Below are 26,339 nucleotides of genomic sequence, written 5' to 3' on the forward strand. Positions count from 1 at the left end.
ATAATCCTGGATTAAAAATAATAAAACAAATTATTATTTATAATAATACGTATTTATAATACTAAATTGTTATCACCTAATTTAAACCCTTTTAAAATAAAATTTATTCCCCGTTCTTCAGTTAATATTTTGCATTTGTTTATCTATGAATAGAATCTCATTGTGATGAGCTATGTCTTTTTATCTCAGCTTTTGAAAAACAATTTTCTTTTTTTAATCCTCACTGGAGGATATTTTTTACATTGATTTTTAGAGAGAATGGAAGGGAGGGAGAGGGGGAGCGAGAGAGAAAGAGAGAGAGAGAGAGAAATATCTGTGTGAGAGAGACACATCAATCAATTACCTACCACATCACCCTGACAAACCTACAATCCAAGTATGTGCCCTTGACCAGGAATCAAACCTGCAACCATGCATTGCTCAGGCTGATGCTCTACCACTGAGCCACTACAGCCAAGGCAAAAACACAAGTTTCCTTTTAAAAAACTTGAAAAAAATGTTTTTTAGTTATAGTTGACATACAATGTTATATTAGTTTCAGGTGTACAACATAGTGATTAGACATCTCTATAACTTATGAAGTGATCACCCCATAAGTCTAGTACCCATCTGGCAACCATCACAATATTTATTTATTTATTTATTTATTTATTCCTCACCTGATGATATTTTTCCATTGATTTTTAGAGAGAGTGGAAGGTAGCAGGAGACACACAGAGAGAAAGAAACATCGATGTGAAAGACACACATGGATTGATTGCCTCCCGTACATGCCCGACCAGGGTTGGGGATTGAGCCTGCAACCGAGGTACGTGCCCTTGACTGGAATCGACCTGGGACCCTTCAGTCCTCAGACTGACACCCCATCTTCTGGGCCAAACTGGCTAGGGCCCATGACAATATTATTGACTGTATTGCCTATGCTGTATTTACGTCTCCATGACTGGTTTTACAACTGGCAATTTGTACATTTTAATTTCTTTCCTTTTTCTGTCATCCCCCCAGCTTCCCTCTCATCCTGAAGCCACCAATTTGTTCTCTGGATCTATGAGTTTGTTTCTGTTTAGTTTGTTCTAAATGGTTTCCTTTTGATTCAGATATAGTTGGAGCAGAGCCCCCTCACCTTCCCGTGTTTGCTGTATAGTACTTATGTGATCTTAGTGTTTGTATTAGCAGTGATGTGTGAATGCTTGCTTTTTGAAAGAGCACATCTCAATCTGAGCAACATCTTTAACATCAGGATAGGAGTGTCTGGATCTTTCTGGGGAGTGAGCTGTGCTTAAAGATATTAAGAGCCCAGCAGATAAGATTCCCAAAAGAGAGAAGCAAAAACCACCCTCTGCTTCTCTTGATAAAAGTTTCCCCATCTTACCACGGGATGTTGGCTTCATGGTAGTGGGAACTGGTAATATAAAAAGGTATTAAGAGTGACATGGTACCATGAGAGACATTTTCCTAAGATCAGTCTTTGTGAAAGTTTACTCTTTGAACCAGATCTGTAATGCTCTTTTTCTCAGAGCTTTGCATAACTGGCTCCTTCTCATTTTTTGGATTTCATTTTAAATACCCATCCTCAGTGAGGCTTTCTGAGGTATGTCAGTTCTCAAAGACTTGGTTCATACTTGAGGATTGGCAGAAAGCGATTCGTCTTTGAACAATGTTCGTTTTCTTCTGCATTACTACGAATCAGAAAATAACCATTGCAAGGGTGCCCATGAGTTTAACAACACAAGGGTGAGGATCTTTGCAGATCCCTGGAATCTCCTGTCTTTTTTAGAGCCTCCCCCAAAGTTTAATAGAATCAGGTGTAAAAGACCCTTTTTAGGCTAGTGTGAGCAATGGGCATCTCAACTTATGGGGTCTGCTTTATTTGAGTGGTGCCACTGAGATGTAGGTACTGGATTCATAGTTTTTTCTTGCTGTGGCATTGTATTTACTGCTGTGCCGTCTGGGTTTCAGGGTGTTAGGCCTGACTGGGGTCTTCTAGGCCTTTCCCAATCATCCCTTTTATTCCTTACTACCGTGTCACGTTTACTTCTCTCATAAATTTGAATAACACTCATTTATTTTATTTGTTTACTTGTTTCTTGACTGTGTACCCCTCACTATGTTAACTCTAGCAGGGTGGTAATTATATTTCTTCTCTGAGGTTCAGCCTAAGTGCCAAGAGAAGTGTCTTGACACTTACGGACCTTATATTTCCTACTCCCACAGTGTAAGGCTTATGATGCTCTTGTGGTTGTATCATGAGGTAGGGAAGTTTGCTAAGAGCATGCAAGCCAGACACTCACTGCATCACTCAGATCCCTTAGCAAGACCTCATCTATGAGGTCTGGGACCTGGAACCTGGGGGCAGGTAAGCAGGTATAATGATACTATTAGAAACATCCTTAGCATTTGGAAAACTAGGCAATTAAGGAGACTTTGTCCATGACTGATGTTTTACTATCATCCCTTCCTATCCTTGCACGTTTTAGTACCTCTGAAGCATACATTTCTCTAATTTTTTTTCATGATAATTTGGCCAATAGTACAAGCACTATAGCTCTGTAGTTCAGAGCACAGTCTCTAGATGAGTCACCTGTGTTCCCTTTCTGGCTCTACCTCTTTTGAGCTACTTTTTGCTGGTTTCTTAATCTCTCTGGTCTTAGTTTCTTCATTTAAAAAATAAAGCTAATTTATAGAATATATTTTACAAGGTTCTTATAAAGATGAAATGAAGTCATATGTTCAATGTGTTTAGAACAGTATCTGAAAGACAGTGAGCATTCAATGCTGGCCAAAATAAATGAACAAATTATTATATTAGATAATTCAGGGATAAAATTTAGGTTTACATTTGTCTATTTCCCCTATGTTATTTGTCTATTTAAAATTTTAAAAGTTAAACCAATTTCTTCCTAAAATTCTTCCTTATTAATGCCAGGAGTCAATAATACAGATATTTTTTATTTAAGTTGGGAGGCCAACCCTGAGAAGGATGGGAAAGGTTGGCTCCTAGGCACTTGAATTTACAAATACCCCCAGGAAGGAATTTAAAAAACACGAAAGTTCCTGAATGTATAATCAAAGTGATTGATATCTCTCAAAGTATTCAACCTTGCTGCAATTGCTCAGTACATGTTAAAATCTCCTCCTTTGGACCTGCCTTCAGAGCAAATTTACAATCTTTACAAGGACATCTGCCTTTTTATTTTGTAGTTAAATCTTGTTTTAGATTCAAGATAGTATTACTCATTTTTATCATTCACCTGATTTATTGGACTTGACACTAAATAATATTGGTTCTTTCAAAAAACCCACTTCAAAGTATGAATATGTGGTCCTCTGAGGACAATCAAAAGAGTGTGATGTGGGTTTTAGTGATGTTTTTGAAGGTGGAATTCCTAAAAGGTCTGAGCATATGATACTATCAATGGAATGTGGTGTAGCCTTGTAAGATTATCACTTTGAGGAGAACAGTACCTACTTGGATGTATAAATACTAGCAGTCATTATCTTTATAGTTAAAACTTGACTCCCCAGGTGTCTTGTTGATTCTTTGCTTTCTAAGATACATAACTTTGAAGCCACAATTCATTTGAATGTGTAAATTCTATAAATTTAAAAAATCTAGCAATGCCACTATGCACTCTATTTTTTGTCATTGTTGGATCTTACCATTAAACAATTATCACTTTAATTACACATACTTGAAATCTTCATTTTCATCATCAATGCTACCTTGATAAACCCAAAGCATGCACACAAGAGTGGCTTATATTAAAACCATAGAAATGGATTTAGACATTGACTAACAATACAACACATTCCTGAAAATGGTTTTATAAAGCACATAATATTTTCCCAAAGGAGCAATGTTGTTGGAGGTTTTTCTTCTAGCTGATGACAGAAAATCAAATAAATCAGAGATGTAGCAATAATGCATTATAAATGCAAAATTATAACAGCCAAGACCTTGATAATATTCTAATATAATAAAGTTGTGTACTAAATCCTATCAAATGTCTAAAAATGTAATGGATATATTGATTAGAAAGAGGATATAAATGGCCTACCAAGTTATTATATTGCAAAGAAAATCTCTATTGATATGTGAAGTTAACTGGAAATGAATGTCTAATCAACAATAAATGGCAATTATTCTTTTAATTATAATGCTCTTAAAAATTATATGGGATTTGGAGGGAGATGATTTGCCAGGCCTATGTCTCAGAAACTGTCTAAGGAAATTTAAACATTATGCCTTTTTTCCCTTGATAGAATATTTCTGCAAAAGGCAGATATGTTAAAAAATCATGCCATTAATCTTGGAGCCATCTCCTAACCTACTTTAGTAGATTTTCAATACATTGTTAATGAGATTGATTGCTTGATTGATTCATTTATTAATTTATATGTAAATAAATTTCTAGGCTCTGTTTTGGACATTGGGCAGTTGAATAGAAATTAGTAAAGGAGGCTGAGAATGAGTGGAAGGAAAACCAGGTGAGTGTTGTGTTGGGGAAGTCAGAAAGATATTTTAAGATAACTGAGATGATTATTTGTGTCAAGTAATATGAAGACTGAAAACTGACCATGGAATTTATCAAGATAAAGAGTCATTTATGACCTTGGTAGTAGTGGTTTTAGAGACAATGGAGATAGGAGTTTAAACAATTCTTTTAAGGAGTTTTGCTATAAAGCAGGAATGGGGAACAACCAGCCGGCCTGTGGAATCATTTGGTCTGGCCCTGCCAAGGCATTAGGGGTGAGTCAATTAAATGTTTGATCAAATACAGCAGGCTAATTTTTAAGTTGATAATTTTGTATGGCCCACGAATGCAGTTATAAATATCTAAATGGCCTTTGGCAGAAGAAAGTTTCCCCACCCCTGCTAAAGGTTTGGAGAGAAATGAGGTGATTGGGAGATTAAGGTGAAAGGGAATGGGGTCTAGAAAGTTTTATTTTTAATAAGATGGGAGAAGTCACAACATGTTTGTGTGTCTGTGGTAGTGATCTAGTAGAGGGACAATCTGCTCATGTAAGAGTGAGGGGAGAAGAGCTGGATCGGTGTTCCTGAATAGCTGTGAGGGGTTGGGACTGGTGCACAAATGGAGTGTAGATCTTAGCTAGGAGCACAGACAGTTCCGTGTTATCAAGGAAGAAGGTAGAGTATGTGGACATAGATGCCAATAGGTGAGTATTGTAGCAGTGGGTATTATTTATCCTTTAAAAAATAATTTTAAATGTTCAAACAATTCAGTATTGTTGCTCATTATCACCCCAGATCAGTATATCACTCAACTTGACATTCCATTGACAGTCATTAGAATGCTTTACACTTCATTGGAAATGCATTAAAAACACTTAATAGCAACTCTTCAAATGGTGTTTCAACATCTCCTTCCTAGAACAACGGGTCTGAGACAGTTATGGAAAAGTATTGTGATTGAGCTTGCCCTTTGCCTTCAATTTGACAAATCACTGAATATGTTTAGTAAAAGGCAAAAGATTTATGCGATTTGAAGAGAAACCAGAGTATAAATCACTGAGTATGAAAAGGTAGGGACTGGAACCATGTAGGTGTGGCTGTTAATTGGGGACCTTCAAATGATTACATTGGAGATGTGAGTAATGAGAAAAGATCTGAATTACTGGGTCAGACTTCCAGTAATTCCAGTCTATAGTTCTTCATAGGTAGTTTGGTGATCATCCTCTTCTTCACTCTCTAGTAATAGCAAGATTGTAAAGTACATGGCATGAAAACATAGTGTCTGTGTCTGGAGAATAATTATATGATGGGTTTCCATGTGTTTATGTAAATATATACATTAAGTTAAAGAAGGAGGCAAATTAATACATATCTACTGTATGCTAAGCATGCACCAACTTCTATAATGATGTTATTTAATGTCAAATGGACATTCACTGCCTTGAATTAAAATGAGAAATATTGACATAAAAGCTATAGTTGCTTAGAAAAAGAAAAAAAATCACTGTGGACTGAAAAATCACTGTGGCAGAACACTTGGATGAGAAACACAGAACTTACATTGGGGCTTTGAGCCAAGTCTTTGTCTTGGCACCTGAGATAAGAAAAGGATGTATCTGCACCTAGCAAGATGCTTGGCACATATTTAACACTTAACAATGCCTGTTTGATTAATTTTGCTATATTATGTGTGTGAATATTTAAATCTTTTGTTCAGATTTCCTGAAAATGTCAAAACAATGGAGAATAGACACAAATATCTGTATATAAGTAGTAAAGAATCCAGCTTTGCCAGCATTATCCAGTCTTAATTAGAAGTCTAATTTAGGCCCAAAATGGCTGTCTTCTGAAGGATTTATAGAATGTTTTAACAAAAGTGGCAGATTTATAGGAAGGACTAACAACCAAAGAAGAGTCACCTTTGCTCATTGATCTTAATCTAAATGGGAATATTTTCTCTGGAAAATGAAGGTTGCAATTAAGATTACCTTTTTTTTTTAAAAAAGAAATATTTGTTCAACAAGAAAGAAAAAGGAATGATTAAATGATTGTGGAAAAGAGGTAGAGAATAGACTAGTTTTTCAGTTGACTCTGAGGCTCTAGCACTTGGATTAGTGGTGACTCTATTTCAGTCTCTAATTTTCCTTCAGTTGCCAAAGGAAAATGTCTTATTCACAGTCTTGAGGCAAGCTCTTTCTCTTTCTAAATCAGCAGGTTGCTCAAAGTGATGTTGACTGTTTTGTTTAAAACCCCATTAATTTTTAAACTGTAAAACTGTGTTTCCATTTTTCAAACTAGAAACATATTTTATTTTCTATGATTTTGCAGTAAAATTTTGATAACTTTATGGTGGATTTTGAATATTTTCTGTTACATTATGCATGTGTAAATGACTGCCAGGAGATTTTGTTCAGAGTCCAAATTCCTATAGTTAAACACTTATTTGTAGAGAAAGCTTTCAAATCAGCCCATTGATTGAAAATTTTGGATAAATTCCACAAGAGTTTAATTCTTTTGGACTAGAAGTTAGAGACTATTTTGAAGTCATGTTGAAATTTAATCCACTGAAAAAGCCAAGATCTGAACAGGAACTGAAGCAAAGGAAGACTCTACCCTTAAATAAAATGAGCAGCCAATGCAAGGGCTTGAAGGTAACTAACTATGTGTGGAACATAATATTCAGGTAGTCTTGTGAAAATTGATATTATTTTGGTAGCATATAAAGCATAAACGATAACATCTAAATGATATCCAGCTTAATTTAGAGAACAGGTTACACTGATGAGTGAGGTTTGATGGGTCTGTGGTTAAAGAACTCTGTTAAGGGAATAAAAGCAAATAATGGGGTGAGACGAATGATATTTGCATGGGCAAAAGCCGAATCCAACATTACCCACAGCTGTTAGTCTTGAAAACCTGAACAAGTAGTAGATTTCATCCAACCTTCAATTCTAATGATTCTTTAGCAATTATTTCTTTCAGCTCTGTGGTTTCAAAAGTTCATTCAGATACTTCTGTGAACCATATATATGTAAAAGATTGGACCAACTCATCAGGAATATAGAGTAGATTCAATTGGCCTAAAAGGAATTCATATTCTCTCTCCTTCCTTCCTTTCTTTCTCCTCATGATGTTACAGCTGAATTTAGACTCCAGTTAAGTCCTGCTGCTCTTCATATCCTGTTTGGCTCATCCCAAGGCTATTAACTGACAAAACCAAGTACGGAAATGAAAACAAAAATCAGTATCAAGTCCTTGGGCACTGCTAGGGTTCTTCCATTTAGGGTAATATTGGACATCATAGTATGTGGATGGTTCACAAAACTGAGGCTTAAAATAGTCTAGGAATTATGGGTAGCAAGTGAAGTGCAATATTTCCCTTTGAAACACAACTAATCTTCCTGTTTGCTTCTTTACTCAGCTTACATGAACTGACAGTCCCCAGTCAATTATCCATCACTTAAAAAATATATTGGTTCATTTGTAGTAAGAAGTTTTAATCTTAACTAACTGGCTTTCAAATATTAATAAAGGGCAATGGTTCTGGTAGTAAGCTTTGGTGTTAATTTGGTTTAACAATTATCTCAGGATTGGTTTGAAATTCCATTTTGGCCTTGTACTCTGTTGAACTTTAGAATCAAGAATATACTTTAGAAAATTTTTTTTTCCATTGCTGCTGCTTTGCTTTGGATAAAGGGAAAGAAAAGCAGTTCTGTTTTATGAGGTTTTTTTTTTTTTTTGCTGTGTGTGTGTGTGTGTGTGTATAGAATAGCTAGTAGGTATTTCTTCAGGCCATACCCACCTCGATTTTTTCTCAGAATGCAAAATCATAATAAACCTGACATTCCTTGGAGTGTTTCAGGAAATGACAACTTACAAATATCCAAACATATTTCTTGACTTCTAATTTACATCACTTCTAATTATGTAGATATAAAGTATTCCTGTGCCATTATCCTCCTGCTAAAGAATTCATATGCAACCTTACTTCCTTACTTCTGATGTGTTTTCTAACCCATGCCCAGTACCATTTTCTGTGGAGCAAGTAGTCTCTGTTTAGGGATCTTTTCCCTGAGATTCTTATTCAGAGTATTTCCTTCTACTCACTTAGTGGTATAAACCATTGCAAGCTCCAGGATCCAGGATAGCATCATTCTACCACAGCCTTGCCAGACCAAAGATCACCATCCATGAACTTGGTCACTGCAGGAGCAGGAGCAGGAGCAGGAGCACTGGGGGCCATCATATGCCTGTACATGCTGCTCCCTCCTGAAAGTTGCTTTTCTTCTTTACTTTTCTGGCCAGTTAGTTACTTGAACTATTGTTTAGTTGGCTAATTTAATTTGCCATTATTTTTTTGCCTGAAGTTTTGAGCTGCATACATATCTACTGAATTGGGATGGGAAGAGGAACATGGGATTGCTGGATGACTGTGGACAAAAAGGACTCATGAATATAACAAATGGAATACAAAATTCCAAATATGTTTTTCCCTTCCTTAATGATATTGTTAATAGACCACCTTTGAAACATCAGTACCATAAACTTATTATTCAAGCTGAAGAGTCATTTTTGAGTCTTCCTTATTTTTATTCCCATAGCCAGGGCAACTATATGATTTACTGTCCAAACTGGAATAATGTTGAGAACAAAAGAGGGCACTGGGACAGTAGGCAGAAATCAGGTGAACAGGCAATGTAAGATTACCCTACCCAGAAAAAACCAGGAATATTTGTTGGCTTCACCATCAAAATATATGTTAAATGTATTCATTTATCACCATTTCCACTGCTGTCATCTATGCCAAGCCATCATTATGTCTACTCTGTACTTACTCCTAATGGATTTGCTTTGATTCTTGCCTTCCTATAATATATTTTCTACACAGCTGCCAAAACAATATTTCACAAACAATTAGATCACAGAATTCCCTTTCTCCCAAAATCTCCTAAGGTTTCAGTGTCCTTAGAAGAAAATTCACACTGCTTTCTTGGCCCACAATGCCTTACCTTTCTCATATAGGTCATCCCATATCAATACATTGCTAGGACTCCCTCTACTGGACCTTCTTCCTAGTTCTTCAAATGCAAATCTTATGCATTTGTTTTTCTCTCTGCCTGAAATGCTTGCCCTCCACCACCAAGGTCTTACCTTTCTGAGTTTCATCATTCAGATATTTAGAAAACTATCACCTCCTCTGAATACTTGAACTCATAGTAATGCTGTCTTAATCCCTTCTCTTATCATTGTTATACTGTTTCTTATAGCCCTTCTCAATGTCTGAAATTTTCCTATTCTGTTTTTAAAAATTATGTAAAAATACACATGAAATAAAATTTACAATGTTAACCATTTTTAATTGTATAGTTCAGTGGCATTAAATACGTTCACATTGCGTATCCATCACCATCTATCCATCTCTAGAACTTTTTTCATCTTCCCAAACTGAAAATTCATACCCATTAAAAAGTAACTCCTCATTTTTCCCTTTACCCAACCCCTAACACCCACCATTCTACTTTCTGTATCTATGAATATGACTGCTCAAAGTACCTTATATAAGTGGACTCATACAGTAGTTGTCCTTTGTGACTGGTTTATTTCACTTAGCATAATGTTCTCAGAGTTCATCTATGTTGTAGCAATTGTCAGAATTTCTTTCCGTTTTTTGAAATCCTCACCCGAGGAGATATGTTTTTATTGACTTTTAGAGAGAGAGAGAGAGAGAGAGAGAGAGAGAGAGAGAGAGAGATAGAGAGACAGAGAGAGAGACAGAGAGAGATATATATTGATTGGTTGGTTGCCTTCTAAACATGCCCTGGCCAGGGTTTAAACCTGTAACCTAGGTATGTGCCCTGACCAGGAATCGGACCTGCAAACTTTTGGTGTGTGGGACAATTCTCCAGGGCCAGAATTTCTTTCCTTTTTAAGGCTGAATAATATTCAATTGTATGTATATATATCATATTTGGTTTATCCATTTGTTTGTTGATGGACACTTGGGTTGCTTTCATCTTTTGGCTGTCTATAATAATAAAAGTGTAATATGCGAATTAGACCAGACAACCGAACGACCTTCTGGATGTCATTCCAGATGTGCTTCTGGATAAAGCTGCAGGGGCCGAGGCAGAGGTGGTTAGGGGCGATCAGTCAGGCAGGCAAGTGGTTAGGGGCAATCAGGCAGGCAGGTGAGTGGTTGGGGCAATCAGGCAAGCCTTTAGGGGTGATCAGGCAGGCAGCAGAGGTGGTTAGGGGCAATCAGGCAGGCAGGCAGGCAGATGAGCAGTTAGGGGTGATGAGGCAGGCATGCAGAGTGGTTAGGGGCAATCAGCCTGGCCTGTGCCCTCTCGCAGTCTAGGATCCTTTGGGGGATGACCACCTGCTGGTTTAGGCCCGCTCCCTGGGGAATTGGGCCTAAGCTGGCAGTCAGACATCACTCTGGCAGCCCAGGAGCCCCTGGGGGATGTCCACTTGCCAGCGGGGAGCAGACCTAAGCTGCAGTCGGACATCCTTAGTGCTGCTGAGGAGGTGGGAGAGGCTCCTACCACCACCCCTGTACTGGCAGCTGTCAGCCTGGCTTGTGACTGAGCAGAGCTCCCCCTGTGGGAGTGCACTGACCACCAGGGGGCAGCTCCTTCAGTGAGTGTCTGCCCCCCGGTGGTCACTGTGTGTCATAGTGACCAGTCATTCCCAGTCTTTCTGCTATTAGAGTCAGTTTGCATATTACCCTTTTCCTATATAGGATAGAGACCTGGTGCACGGGTGGGGGCCAGCTGGTTTGCCCTGAAGGGTGTCCCAGATCAGGGTGGGGGTCCCGCTGGGGTGTCTGGCCAGCCTGGGTGAGGGGCTGATGGGTGTTTGTTTGCAGGCTGGTCACACCCCCTTCAGGGTGGGGGTCTCCACTGGGGTGCCTGGCCAGCCTGGGTGAGGGGCTGATGGCTGTTTGCAGGCTGGTCAAGCCAACCCCCCAGTGGGAACCCTCACCCCTTGGAGGTTTGGCCAGCCTGGGTGAGGGGCTGATGGCTGTCTTCAGGCTGGCCACACCCCCTTTAGGGTGAGAGGTCCCCACTGGGGTGCCTGGCCAGTCTGGGTGAGGGGCTGAGGGCCATTTTCAGGATGGCCAAGCCCCCCTGCGACAGAAGCTCCCAGCCTCTCCTTTTTTTCTTTTTAATTCTGGGATTTATTTATCTTCTATAATTGAAACTTTGTTGCCTTCAGTGGAGCTCAGAGCCAGCTGGGTAGCTTGGCTTCCTCCATCACTGGAGCAACCAAGCCTCCTGCTCGCTTCAGCTCCGTGGCTGCTGGCCGCCATCATGTTTAGGTTAATTTGCATATAGACATTCTGATTGGCTGGTGGACGTGGCTTAAGGTGTAGCAAAGGCACGGTCAATTTGCATGTTTGTCTTTTATTAGATTAGATTGTTAACATAATATATGACCAATAATTGAAGAACTGATCCTAAAAACTTCAGCATTGCCCCATTAATAATTGGAGAATAGAGAAGATTCTCTCCACCATCCATCTTCTGCTCATGGAGACAGGGAAATCTGGTAAAGGAAAGACAAATCTTTCTTGATAGAAGTTGGAGGGGCTGAAGGATGCATCTAAGGATGGATAGGCTGGAGCAGAGGAAAACAGCCTCATCTCAAGCTGGAGTTGGGTAATTACTCTGGTTGGCTGTGGAGTGGGTACTTGGGGATGTGAACAAATAGCAAAGGAGTATTTATCTGGTAGAAGCTTGACAAGTGAGGCTGACAAGACCAACAACACTTGGAATTTTCAGTTTTTAATTGGAGCAGCAGGGCTTCCTCATGGATCCTAAAGCTTGAGGTCATGTGTGATGAATACAGTGGCTCCTGAGGCACCTTAAACAGGTTCTATTTCCTTTTTTTAGGAAAGACGTCCAAGACATAAAAAGAACTCAACTTTAAGTATATCCTTGACTTGTGTGACATGGGAAACAACTGCTGTATCAGAAAAGCCTTAGTAAATGCTTTAATTGATGTCAACATGTCTTGAATATAACTATTCTACCTCATCATTTTTTTTTGAAATATGAGATTTATTTTCACCTTGACAGATTCTGGGTAAAAGAAAGCAAAGTGGGTTTTAGAATGTTTCTCAGAACTCACCATTCAGATATATGTCTGATGTCTCTACTGCTTCTTTGACCAGTCCCTACCACTGGGCATCCGTGTTTCTGATCATCTAAGGATGAGGTCTGTTAATTCTGAAGGAAACATTCAGCAGAAGGGAAGGAACCACTGGAGGGAGAACTTGACTATTCTTTTTCCCCTTTCTGGGGAGCACATTTTCTCTTCTCATAAAAATTATTGAAGGGTCATGTCTGAACATTGCTCTCAGGTTTGGACAGACATAATTAACTGGCCATTAGTACATATGCTGAGTCTTCTCCCACTTCTTGTGACTATGACTTTGTTCTGCTCTATTCAGCATCATTTGTATTATATCTCTCCCTTTGTACTATTATAATTAGAGAAGAGCAAAGGGAAAAATGCTAATGATTGTCATAATTGGGTTCATTATTTAAACAAGCGTTAGATAAGCTGTTAGGTATTTAAGTATTAAGCATATAATTGGGAAGTGGTTTTGTGCTCTCTGAAAGCTTTCTTATAAACTTGACTTGAAAATTGTTGGAGGGAGTGGAATAGAGAAAGGAAAGAGAAAATATTAGAAGAATGTAGTGCAGTTGCCAGATGATTTTCTCTCTCTCTGCATACCTAGTACAGCTTTTGATGAAAGGTTGGCTTTTTGGAAAATGTACTGTGTACGTATAGTTAAGCCATAAATCTCTTGAATTTGGAGTTCAATTTAAAAACACCCTGGGAATACTGATGCATCTCTTCTTATATGTATCTTTGAAGCACACACACAATGAGAATAAAACATTCTCCAATAACAGTCACCAGTGTGGGAAGAATTGAAATTAGATGATGAAAAATGAAAAAGTTCACAGAAATGCTAAGGCTACAAAAATTTTAAATGTTCTAGATATTTTAACGACTAAGATAATCTATTGGGACTCTAGTACACTAAAGATACTCCTACACTAGTGAGGTTTTCATTCATTGCTACATAAAAAGAATATTTAAAACATATAAAGACCTATTTTTTCCTGCCTTATGCTAAAACTGTGGGAGACAAACCAAAGTTCTTAATGACAGAATAAATTTTTATTTGTAAAGGATGTACAAGTATTTGCAGTCAAATGTGGTTTCAGATTGTAGCTATAAAAATATTCTTCAGACTCAAATGAATAAAAATGCACCCCTATTTAAGTTTGTTTTGCTTTGGTGGGGAGAAGAGGTATTATTCAAAGATAGAGGTTTCAAAAGATAAAACCTGTATTTGGCATGTACTTCAGAGAAATATTTAATTGGATTTTGACTGGAAGGTAGACAGTAAGCATTTTTCTACTTTCTGTAACTCCTTTACTCTCTTCTGATAACAGGAATGTTGTTAGAGGGAAGAAATGGTCACTATCATTGTGAAAGTTGTAGAAACTGTAGCAGTACATTTTCTACTGAAAGAGATAATTCAGATCAGATGGTATCACAGTCATATCAGATCATTGCAGGTTTATATCAGATCAGATTGCTGCTCCAGTTTATAATATCCATTAATAAAAAACCAAAAAAAATAAATTCACAGTGCCTGGAATTTAGAAGACACTCAGCAAATGTTTATTGAGGCAATAGAGTCTACTACTGGTTATGAGCTCAATTCTGGAATCAGATTTTAAGAGTTTAAATTTCAGCTCCAATATTTATTGTGTGTGATTTTGGACAGTTTTTTTTCTTTAGTTTCCTTACTTTAAAAATGAGGATAATATGCCCAGCTGGTGTGGTTCAGTGGTTGAGCATCAACTTATGAACCTGGAGGTCACAGTTTGATTCCTGGTCATGGCAGATGCCAGGGTTGTGTGCTCAATCCCCAATAGGGGGCATGCAGCAGGCAGCCAGTCAATGGTTCTCTCTCATTGATGTTTCTATCTCTCTCTGTCTCCCTTCCTCTCTCTGAAATCAGTAAAAATATATTTTTAAAAAATGAGGATAATAATAGCACCTACTCTTAAAGGGTTGTTGCAGGGTTAAATGAAAAAAAAAAAAAGTAGCTGTAGAACATATTGGACCCATAATTACTGTTATGTGTTAACTTCTTTTTAGTGAGTGACCAAATGATAGAAATTATTCTCAGAGGCTATATTTTAAAATTATATTGTATATTCTTCAGAGTTCAAATGAAATGTTTCACTGTGTCTAGTTATGACTGGTTATTTCAGTACATGATGTAATTACTGTTTGGCTTGACTTCATAGCCCATGTTAAGATTCTTTTTCTTGGAGATTCAGGTCCTCCTGGAGACTGAGTCAGAAGTCACTCCCCTCAAATGTAGTATCTGAACTTGATGAGCTTCATGAAGGCAGGGCTGTGTCTGGTGTTGGGGCAACCCCGAGCCTCAGCCCGGAACCGTATTTGTCACTCAGCAATGTTAAGTATCGGTGGCATCAGCAAGCATTGTGTGTGCTGTGCCCCGTGCAAAGCAAGGTAAACAAGATGTGATGTTTGTACACTTAAAAATAAAACAGCTGCTTACTAACAAAGATGATGGAGCAACAGTGAAATAGGAAGTACATCAGGTCAGATGAAAGGTAAATTGGAATCTGCCTTTGGTTACGTTCCTAACTTGCTGAGGAAAAACCATTTAACCTTTCCCAAACTCAGGTTTTTTTTCCACCTGTGTAACGAGAAACGTAATATATTGCTCGACCTATTTTTACATGGATTTTTAAAATTATAAAATTAATGTGACAGTAATTGTAAAGGTAACTTGAAAAGTTAAAATGATTAAATACTTGCAAAGATGGTATAATAATTCTACAAATGGAAGTAATACTCAGGAGAAGGGTTTGATGCTAAGAGCAAATAGACCATTTGTCAAAGGCATAGGAGGCTGCTTTTTCATGAGCTGGTTGTGGAGACTTACTCTTTGTGGATATTTACATTAAGTCAAGACCATTTTTTTCTTTGCTGTCACCTGGTAAATTTTATAATGTAAATATGTTATATGTGAATGTATGGTCATACAAAGTGAGAATCCTTGTTTTATGAATTATGAAAGTGAAAGCCAGAGATATTCAGAGATTTAATAGATCCACATTGAATGATGCGTAGATTTTAGAATTTTGTAAAGTTCACATGTGTGGCAAATCAAAGAAGCCATAACGGAAGTGCACATTTTTCTCCCCCGTGTCTGTTTTTTCTTTTTCTATTTTTTCCTCCTGTCTCTGCCCAGGAGGTAATTCAGTCTCATGCATGCTTATGTGGTAGGAAAGAACTGTCATAAGTAGGAAGGGTAATGTGGTAGACAGAATTCTACCTTTTGATGACCATTGTTATATAATTCCATGTCTTCAAATGTAGGCCTGGACGGTGAATACAACCTGGGCTTTAAGAAAGGGAGATAATCCTTGGTGAGCCTGACTGACCTCATCAGGTGAGTCTTTATAAAGGGACTGTGCTCTTTCTGGAGAATGAGATTCAGAGTGAGTGGAAATGATTTTTTGGACACAAAGGAGGATATTTGTTTCTTGTTTTGAATATAGAGAAGGCCACATGCAAAGGAATGTGGGTGGCCTCTAGAAGCTGAGAGCAGCCTCCATCTGATAGCCAACAAAGAATTAGGGAGCACAGTCCTACAACTGTAAGGAACTGATTTCTGCCAAACAACATGGTCTTGGATGAAGAGCTGAGCTCCAAATGAGAACACAGGCTGGCTGACACCTTGACTCGTCTGTGGGGTCTGAGTATTGAAACCAGTGTCTTTGTGCTTGAACTTCTGACCTATAGAACTATGAGCTAATAACCTGGCATTGTTTTAAGCTGCCAAGTTTGTGGTAATTCATGATGCAGCAGTAGAAAATTTATGCAGGGAGATCAAGTTAGTTGGCTTTGTCATTAGTGTGCTAGTTGATTTACTTTTTTTGTGAGCAGCTTCTTCTGAAGAAAGTGGTTAAACTGGACCAGATTAACTTGAATATCCAAGAATTATTTTGAGTCAGGAATACTGATTTTAGATCATAGATTTCGTAACAACATGCCGTTTAACATTTGTCAAGCTACAATATTGACTCTAATCCTGTAGACCTTTCAGAAATATTAAATAATTTGAAATTAATGGATAAAGTATATTTTTATAAACTTTGATATTTTAAATTCATGCTCTTTTTCTTATGTCAGTTTACTACCTGCCTTTGTGACAGGGATGGTTGCAGTTGAGTGTTTGATGATGGAAAATGCAGACTTTGAGTTTGCAGATGTGTGTGTATCCTGTGTGTGTGTGTGTGCATGTGTCTGTGATAGTTAAGATAAACAGAGATTCAAATATATTTGGATGTGTGAGACCAGCAGTTTGCTTAAGTGTCTGTTTGTATGAATAGACTTTTTTGGAGAAAGGGGCTTGCAAAGAACATGTTAGTGTATGGTTTCTGGAGAGCTGATCTTGAAGAAAGTGGCAGTTGCAAATGATGACATGACATGGCATTGGAAATACAATCTGACTTGGAATGCATATGACCTTATAGAGAGAAAGGCTATAATTGGAACTTAAGGAATTGCTTTCAAGAAAAGCTTGTGAAACATGCGTAGTAACTGGGCTTCATAGATCTCCAGAGACCAAAGTGAATGACAGTGGGGGATTTTAGGGTTCCAGCCTCTTTCTTGTGAAGCATGGCATTGCTTTGGTACTAGGAAGGCTGTAGGTACTCATGGGTGTACCATTAACACTGAAGGAGAAGACTGAAACCATTGATTGAGAGAGGGAACACAGGAGGGCTAACATTATTTGGCTGTGGGGTAGAGAGTAGACGTAGTAAATTTGGAACATGTTAATTTCGAGGTCCCTGTCATGTAGAGGTTTTAAAACTATGGACTGGGAAGTTAGAATTAGGTTAGTGTTGAAGATGTGGATTTTGACAATCAGCATATTGATGACAGTTGAATTCATGGGTGCGAATGAGATCATCTTGAGGGAGTATATGGGATAATGAGAAACAGCTCTGGAAATGGACAGGCAGTCCTGGAAAGTACTGATAAGTTGTCAGAGTTTGGAAGAGAATTGGAACAAAGTGGGATCCTGGCAGCTAAGGGAGAAATGAGGTTGTATATCTTTATGAAATTTCTTCATGCTTTATAATACCTATTCATAGCTTCAGATGGATTTCATGATCAAGCCATTAAAATAAATTTCTTCTCAGAAATGAGCTACACTTGATGCTGATCCTCATTTCTTCACCAACACTATTACTTTCCTTTAACAATTCAGAAAGAAGTGACCAAGCATTTCCTCTTTTGTAATTAAACAATCATTACTTGCTAATTTTAGAGGGAACTTTAATTTTTAATTTACTCTTATGTAAAAGATAGCTTGTGCAATGACTTTGAGCGAAAATATCAGTGAATGTTTCTTTGTCAATTAATGAAAACGGAGCACAGAATAAAAGCACCTCTTTACACCACGTTCGTGTGTTTTGTAGCTTCTGAAATCACTAGGGTGAAATTAATTCAAAGATGTGTCTTTTAGCTGTTGGTTTTAAGGAGAGATCTAATCAAGTCAGCCAACAATAATTCTCTAGGTTTAATAATAAAATATCTTGCAGTCTTTAAAAACTTAAAAAAAATCTCTAGGTTGCTAATTAATGAATTTAATAATTTATCTAATGTTGAATAATTTCTGGTTTATGGATTCATAAATACTTATCTAGGATTGGAATGCACTATTTTCATTGATATTAAATATCTCAGAATGTTAATCAACTAAATCTAGATTACTACACTGGAGGAATCTAAAATTTACTGAAGCCCTAGCTGGATTTGGCTCAGTGGATAGAGGGTCGGCCTATGAACTGAAAGGTCCCAGGTTTGATTCCAGTCAAGGGCACATGTCTGGGTTGCAGGCTCAATCCCTAGTAGGGGAAGTGCAGGAGGCAGCCAATCAATGATTCTCTCTCATCATTAATGTTTCTATCTCTCTCTCTCTCTCTCCCTCTCCCTTCCTCTCTGAAATCAATAAAAATATATTTTAAAAAAATTCACTGAGGCTTCATTTCTATCATATTTCCTACTTTGAGCTCTTTTCTCCTCGTTGGAGGTTGCAGTTTCATATTATTTTTTCCCTGGAAACCTTGATGCTGCCCCGAGCAGCTATAGACATGTTCATGGCCTTTAGTAAAACTATTTTATCTGAATTCTAGCCCATTTGGATACTTATAGGGTTAAGAAATAAGTTATATTTTTATTCCTTCTGCTTTTTGTGTCATATAACACTAAAGCAGCTGGTTAATTCTGTGGATTAAAGAATTGGTAGCCTGGCCAGCATGGCTCAGTGGTTGAGTGTAGATCTACAAACCAGGAAATCACAGTTCGATTTCTGGTCAGGGCATATGCCTGGGTTGCAGGCTCTATCCCCAGTGTGGGGTGTGCAGGAGGCAGCCAATCAATTATTCTCTCTCATCATTGATGTTTCTATCTCTCCCTCTCCCTCTCTGAAATCATTAAAAAATAAAAAAAGAATTGGTAGAAGCTGTTTTAATTCCTTCTTTTGGGAGGCAGGGGAAATATTGTTTAAATATGAGATCAGATTGGTGAGAAATGCTTCTGGAAGGTTCCTGGCCAATAACACACATTACATGTGGTGTCTAACCTTGGCAAGAAAATTTGGAAGAGTCATGAGGAGAATATTAGATTTTATTGAGGGAGATACCTGGAAAACCCTAAAGAAATGTTAGGAAGTAGAATAAAATATAACTGTCCCAACTGTCATGTCAATAATGAAACTTTTCTGAAATCTATGACAGAAAAGTGATTTTCAAAAAATTAAGATTTTTGCACTGGAAATATTTATTTAAAAAATCAATTTCTTTTTCTAGTGCCTTAAATCTCACTGTGATGCCCTGCTAACAAAACCTAAAGATAATTTGGAGACTTTTTCCTAAGAGACTTTAAACTTTAAAATTCATTTTCCTTTGCCTATTTCTATTCCTAGGTCTTAAATTTTTCACAAGAACACAAATTATAGACAGAGACAATAGTATGGTGGTTACCAGAGGGAAGGGGGTGGGGAGTAAGGGGTCTAGGAGGTCAAATATATGGTGGGTATACAATGCAGAAAATATATCATAGAATTGCGCACATGAAACCTACATAATCTTATTAACCAATGTCAACCCAATAAATCATTTTTCAAGAAAGAATAATACACCCCAGCTGGTGTGGCTCAGCTGGTTGAGCTTTGTCTCATGCACTAAGAGGCTACTTGTTCAATTCCCGGTCAGGGCACATGCCTGGGTTGCAGGCTGATCCCCATAGTGGGTGTGCAGGAGGCAGCCAATTGATGTTTCTATCTCACCCTCTCCCTTCTTCTCTTTCCAAAAAATCAATAAAAAACATGTTTTTTAAAAAAGAATAATACAAATTACACTAGACATACTTAAATATATGGATGTAGGAAAGTCTGATCTTATCTAATTTTTAATAAAACAACACCAACTTGTATGCATGTATACATAACTCATGGACACAGACAATAGGGTGGTGAAGGCCTGGGGCAGGGGTTGGTTTGAGTTAGAAGAGGTCATGGGGGCGGGGAGGAGATGTATGTAATACTTTCAACAATAAAGATTTTAAAAAATTTCACAAAAAACAAAAAAACAACACCAGGCAAAATTCACTTCCTTTTGAAATGAACAGTTAAAATTGGGTGGATTTACCAAGTCACACATTAGAAATATTGGCCCAAAGAGGTTATATAACGTAGTCTGAAGAGCAAAAGATTCAGTTTAGTGCCTCTTGTGCTGGTGGAGGGCTGTGCACCATTTGGCAAGTTACTTAACTGCTCTACATTTTATTTTGTGATCTGCAAAATAAAAGGACTGTAATGAGGATCAAGTGAGAATGTTATGAGAATGTTTTTTAAACTATTAAATTTCAGCTCAAAACCATATAATTGCAATGTTATTTATCTTTAACAATATAATAATTAGAAAACAGTAGTTTATTTGTAGCTCATGTGGGCATTCTTAGTACAGTGGGGCCTTGACTTACGAGTTTAATTCGTTCAGAGACCGAGCTCTTTAAGGAGCTCGTTAACTCAAATTACTCTATCAACTCAATGCAAAAAATCAGCTGAGAGACAGCTGGTATCTCAAAAAACTCGTTAGTCAGGACACTGGTAAGTCAAGGCCCCACTGTATTTTGGCCTGTACTTGCTCTTATATAACTTAATGGATTAATAAACCTGCAAAAGCAAAAACAAAAGCCCCCAATGGTTATTGACTATAAAATGCATGTATATGTATATGTGGTAATGTATGTATGACCTATTAATTAGGATAAGCTAAGCTGCTGCAACAGATAGACATGAAAATAGTGGGCAAATAACAGTCCTAAATTAAATGTGTTTATCTGGCTGGCAGTTCTGCTCCTTACAGTCAATTAGGAACAGAGCTGTAAGAAGGGGGTGAGTCTAATCTGGGTCCACTGATTTCCACTCAAACCAGTGAGATGGAATTTGCACACATTGCTTCTACCCACACCCCATTGGCAGGAGCTAGGACACATGGCCACATTTAACTGCAAGGGAGCCTGGAGATATACAGTGTCTACCTTCGCGTCTGTATCCCATCTAGAATTTTATCACTCTTGGAAGAACAGCTGATTTCAGTGGACAGCTAGCATGTCCACCATGACAGTCACTGCTTTTTCCTTATTTCTGTTTTAATGGAATACTTAGTACATTGAATTATTTACATTTTAAATAATATACCATGTAGATTGTACACTTATTTATGTCTGGCATATAGTGAGTACTCAAGTGGTAGATACTGTCATTACACAAACATTTCATTTAATAACAAAGAACAGAATGTCATATTCTTGGCACAATATTCAGTAATTGAAAATATAATAAGCATATATCCATCTTTCATGTGTGACAAGTTTCCTGCAATCATCAAATATTTAACAATTATGTAGATAAAAGGATTCTAGATGTGAGTATTGCACATATAAGCTTGCTTAATACTATTTATTTGGGAAAATAAATAGATGATTCAAGGATATGGTTTCAGAAGCAAAAGGGAAATAGAATTTCTTATTTTCAAAGTGTTCTATATCTATGGATTTGTTAATGATGAAAAAACTTTGACATATGTAATGTCTTACTATAAATGCTTCCAAATTAGCAAATTTATCACTATCTATGAATTTTAATGAATTCTGCATAAGCTCATAAGACATATCATTTCCAAAACAATTAAATTGCATTAGAGACTAGAATTTGAGGGGGTTAAAAAATTCTTCCTTTTAAATGAGCCTTTCCATGTCAAGATTAAGCAACATGAAGTATGAGAATTTTTACAGTGCAAAAAATATTTATTTAATGATGTATGCTGGAAAAACTCTATGTCCGTGCTATCATGCTGGCTGGAATATTGTGGTGCCTGGTGGTTTATTTACTGCCCGGGCATAGAAATCTAAAGTTAATCTTGACTTGGCCATATTCTCTCTTTCTCTCCCAGAAACAAGTGGATAATAACACATAAACTTAAATCACGGTTGCATCCGCTAATTATTGTACATTTAATGAAAAGTAGATGTTACTATAAAATGCTCTGCTAGCTAAGTAAATCAAATGAAATCAAGTTTGTACCCACCAATCCAACCTTAGATTTATCACACATACTTAAAAAACATCTCTACCATAAACATATAACATAGTTAAGACATAAAGAAATCTAATTTGTTTTAGCAATATGCAAATCTGAGGGCCGGTTCATCTATCTATCTATCTATCTATCTATCTATCTATCTATCTATCTATCTATCTAAAAGCCTAAGCAACTGTCCGACCATCTGACCAGTAGCTATGATGCGCACTGACCACCAGGAGGCAGACACTCAACGCAGGAGCTGAAGAGCTGCAGTGACTTGGCATCTGTGGTTCTCGGGTGATGCACCTGGAACCAGAGAGGAGGGAGCTTGATTCTGGGACGTGTCACCTGAGAACCGCCCTCTCACAATCCGGGACCCCTTGGAGGATGTCAGAGAGCCAGTTTCGGCCCAATCCCTGCAGGCCAGGTCGAGGGACCCTACCCGTGCACGAATCTGTGCACCGGGCCTCTGTCTAGCCCATTGGCTCCCCACTTCGGGTCTGGCTCTCACTGGGCCTCTAGCCTATTGCAGAGGATGTGGGTCTGGCCCTTACAGAACCTTTACGACTCGATTAGCTAAATGATGAGACTTGCAGGACCTACTGGCTGCGGCTCCATCGTCTGGCGCCTGCACTAGCCCATCTGCTTAATATCGATTTCCAGTGGAGGCAGCAAATTTTCCCACTACCACTTTCAGCTGGGAAACCAGAAGCAGCTTCCCTCCTTCTGGGTGGGCAGTAGGGCCAGCGGGCAACCTCTAGGGAGGGAAGGAGGTGAAGGAGCAGCTCAGGTGGGAAGAAGGATGTTCCTGCCATCACAGGACTCAGCCTGGGTGGAAGGGCCTGGGCAGAAGCTTGACACTGAGCAGAGCCCTGCCCTAGGCCAATTAGATTCCAGGTTAAGTAAATCCTGTTTGCTAAATAATTGCATTTTGCAGCTAAATGCCCATAAGTCATCAGTTACCGCCAGACTTAGGGTAAAGTGAGATGGGAGAAGTGAGACAGATACAGAGAGAAAGTGACATAATATCGGGAGAAGAGAGGAGGGAGCCCGATTCTGGGGTGTATCACCCGAGAACCACCCTCTCACAATCTGGGAGGATGTCAGAGGATGTCCCTTGGGGGATGTCGGAGAGTCGGTTTCAGCCCTATCCCTGCAGGCCAGGCTGAGGGACCCCACCGGTGCACGAATCCGTGCACTGGACCTCTAGTATCAATATAACAGTCCTTGATCTCTCACTGTTTTATGGGAGAATTCATTCTTGTCTGTATAGTCATGGCACAGAAAGATCTTAGTGCCACCTGTGTCTGCCTGTCACTTTATAATAACAGATAACTGAAAATGCACTGTGTCCCTGCTGTGTAATCAGAAATGTATCTAGCAAATTATTAAAGAATATGGAGGTACTGACATGAATTTTGAAGTTAAAGAGACTTAAAGTCCAGTCCTGGCTCTATCACTTACTGTGTAGTGCTATACAAGTTACCTTCTCTAAAAATGAATTTTCTCATCTACACTAATAAAAGAGAAACATGGTAATTAGCGTACGACCGCTACCCTTCCCATTGGCTAATCAGTGAGTATATACAAAGTAACTGTCAGCCAAGATGGCGGCCGGCAGCCAGGCAGCTGATGCGAACAGGGAGGCTTGCTTCCTTCAGTGACAGAGGACTCCAACGTTCCCCGCCGGCCTCTGAGCTTCAGTTGGAAACATAGTAACATTTATAGAAGATAAACAAAAGCCCAGAAAACTCCTGTCAGTTAGCCGGGATCTCAGAGCTGGAGTCGCAACATTGTTTCAAATACAGAAAACAAAGGCCAGAAACCTGCTTTCAGCCGAGCCTCAGAGAGAAAGCCGGCTCTCAGCTCCACTGACAGGCATAGAAGGTAAATAAATGCCAGAATAAAAAAAAAAGAAAAAAAGGAGAGGTTTGGAGCTCCAGTCGCCCGCCAGCCTGAAAACGGCCCTCAGCCCCTCACCCAGACTGGCCAGGCACCCCAGTGGGGACCCCCACCCTGAAGCAACAAGATGGCGGCTAATTTGCATACTGAAGGCAGGCGGCAGCAGGCAAGGCTGTCTGCGGTCTGGGACCCGGATCTGTGACCCTGCCGGGCGGGATCAGCGGAGCCGCGAGGCCTCCCGGCACCGGGATCAGCGTGACAAGGGGCAGCGCCCAAACGCCCTGATCGGCCCTGCTCTGTGGGTGACAGGGGGCAGCACCCCAACCCCCCCCCCCCCACGGGCCCTGCTCTATGTGAGATGGGGTAGAGCCATACCTCCCCATCGGCCCTGCCCTGAGTGTGACAGTGGCGGCGCCCCAACCTCCTGATCGGCCCTGCTCTGTGTGTGACAGGGTGTGGCGCCCCAACCCCCCCCCCCCCCCCCCCCCCACGGACCACCCTGCTCTGTGTGTGACAGGGGGTGGTGCCCCAACTCCCCTATTGGCCTTGCTCTGTGCGTGACAGCGGGGAGCTCCTCAACCCCCTGATTGGCCCTGCTCTGTGTGTGGCAGGGTGTGGCGCCACAACCTCCCCATCGACCCTGCCTTGAGTGTGACAGGGGGCGGTGCCCCAACCCCCCAATCGGCCCTATCCTGAGTGTGACTAGGGGTGGCATCGCAACCTCCCCATCCGCCCTGCTCTGTGCATGACGGGGCGGCACCCCAACTCCCCAATCGGCCCTGCTCTGAGCCCGACCAGGCGCTGCACCTAGGGATTGGGCCTGCCCTCTGCCACCTGGGAGCAGGCCTAAGCCAGCAGGTCGTTATCTCCTGAGGGGTCCCAGACTGCGAGAGGGCACAGGCCAGGCTGAGGGACCCCCTCTCCCCCCACCCCCCGAGTGCACAAATTTTTGTGCACCGGGCCTCTAGTCTATAATAATAACACATACCTCATAGAGCTGATGTGAAGATTACATGGGAGAAGACTAACTTCGAAAAAAATGTCTACTACACAGAAGGGAACAACACTAGAGTAATAGTGAAATCTTAAGGTGGCCCCCCTACATTACCCTCCAGGTTTTAGTGTTCATATCTTTCTTATTTCTGTCCACTGATCTTTATTTCCCATAATACCACAACTGGGGTGTGGCATCCTGGTATCAAAAGCAATATCTTGGATTAGTTTGTTTTAGCCCTTGCCCTATCCTCTGTGCTGTTCTGGCAGGAGGGAATTTAAAGGTTGCAATGGCATCAGATGAGAATAAGAATATCCAAGAACTATATTCTCACACCAACTTCTCATTCTAACTAAACCAGTGATGGCGCACCTTTTGAGCTCGGCGTGTCAGCATTTTGAAAAACCCTAACTTAACTCTGGTGCTGTGTCACATATAGAAATTTTTTGATATTTGCAACCATAGTAAAACAAAGATTTATATTTTTGATATTTATTTTATATATTTAAATGCCATTTAATAAAGAAAAATCAACCAAAAAAATGAGTTCGCATGTTACCTCTGACACGCGTGTCATAGGTTCGCCATCACTGAACTAAACAGTCTCATTATACAGGAGTGACCTGTGCTAGGCTGAAGGTCAGCTTTGTCAGCTGATTAGGGGATTTGTTTCCCTTTTACTTTGCTTCATCTATTTTGGTCACCCAGTATTTTCATCCGGAGAGTGCATCATTTTTAACATGGAGGGTGTAAGATATTCTTGCCCAAGGATATAAGTCCTTATGCCAATGTTACTTTTCAGCTTACCTATCTTTTTCCAGAGAGGAAACTCTGTCTAAGCCAAGATGCTTAGAGAATGAGTATGATAAGATAGTGTCTAAAATGTAATTTAAGAAGTTTAATCTGACTTCCCTTTAATTTTTATAAACACGAGGGTAGTGAAGTATACTACTTGATAACACACCAAGAAATGGTGTGCCTAGGCATGTCAAACAGAACATGGTCAAAACAAAACTGTATTAACCCCACACCCATAAAGTTACTTCTTCTAGTCTTCCCCATTTTGGTACTGGCACTATTATCCTTGCTCCCCACATTTATCCCAACAGCCAGTTATGGTTAATCCTCCATTCAAAACATATCCCAAATCTGTCTTTTCTCTTTCTCCTAGCATCCTAGTACAAGCCAGCATGATATCTCTTTGTAATTCTTCCTTGGATTGCTGCTATCCAACAATTCA

At 39.3% G+C, this 26,339-nt stretch overlaps 1 protein-coding gene across 5 annotated transcripts in view; it reads left to right on the forward strand.

Moving 5' to 3' along the window:
- TAFA2 (TAFA chemokine like family member 2) overlaps positions 1 to 26,339 on the forward strand; it is a 466,038-nt gene that overhangs the window by 83,982 nt on the left and 355,717 nt on the right. For 3 of the 5 annotated variants that reach the window (XR_011470817.1, XM_070409826.1, XM_070409827.1), the window contains exon 2: positions 688 to 808. The exons of the other annotated variants lie outside the window; for them this stretch is intronic. Coding sequence is in view for 2 of the 3 variants with exons in the window: in XM_070409826.1 (XP_070265927.1) it covers positions 771 to 808 (38 nt within the window). In the remaining variant the exon portion in view is untranslated. The remainder of the gene's footprint in view (positions 1 to 687; positions 809 to 26,339) is intronic. 5 annotated transcript variants of the gene reach the window in all.

The sequence above is a fragment of the Myotis yumanensis genome, unplaced genomic scaffold (genome assembly GCF_028538775.1).
Source record: "Myotis yumanensis isolate MYYU_CA2020_CCGP unplaced genomic scaffold, mMyoYum1.0.hap1 SCAF_3, whole genome shotgun sequence".
Lineage (NCBI taxonomy): Eukaryota > Metazoa > Chordata > Mammalia > Chiroptera > Vespertilionidae > Myotis > Myotis yumanensis.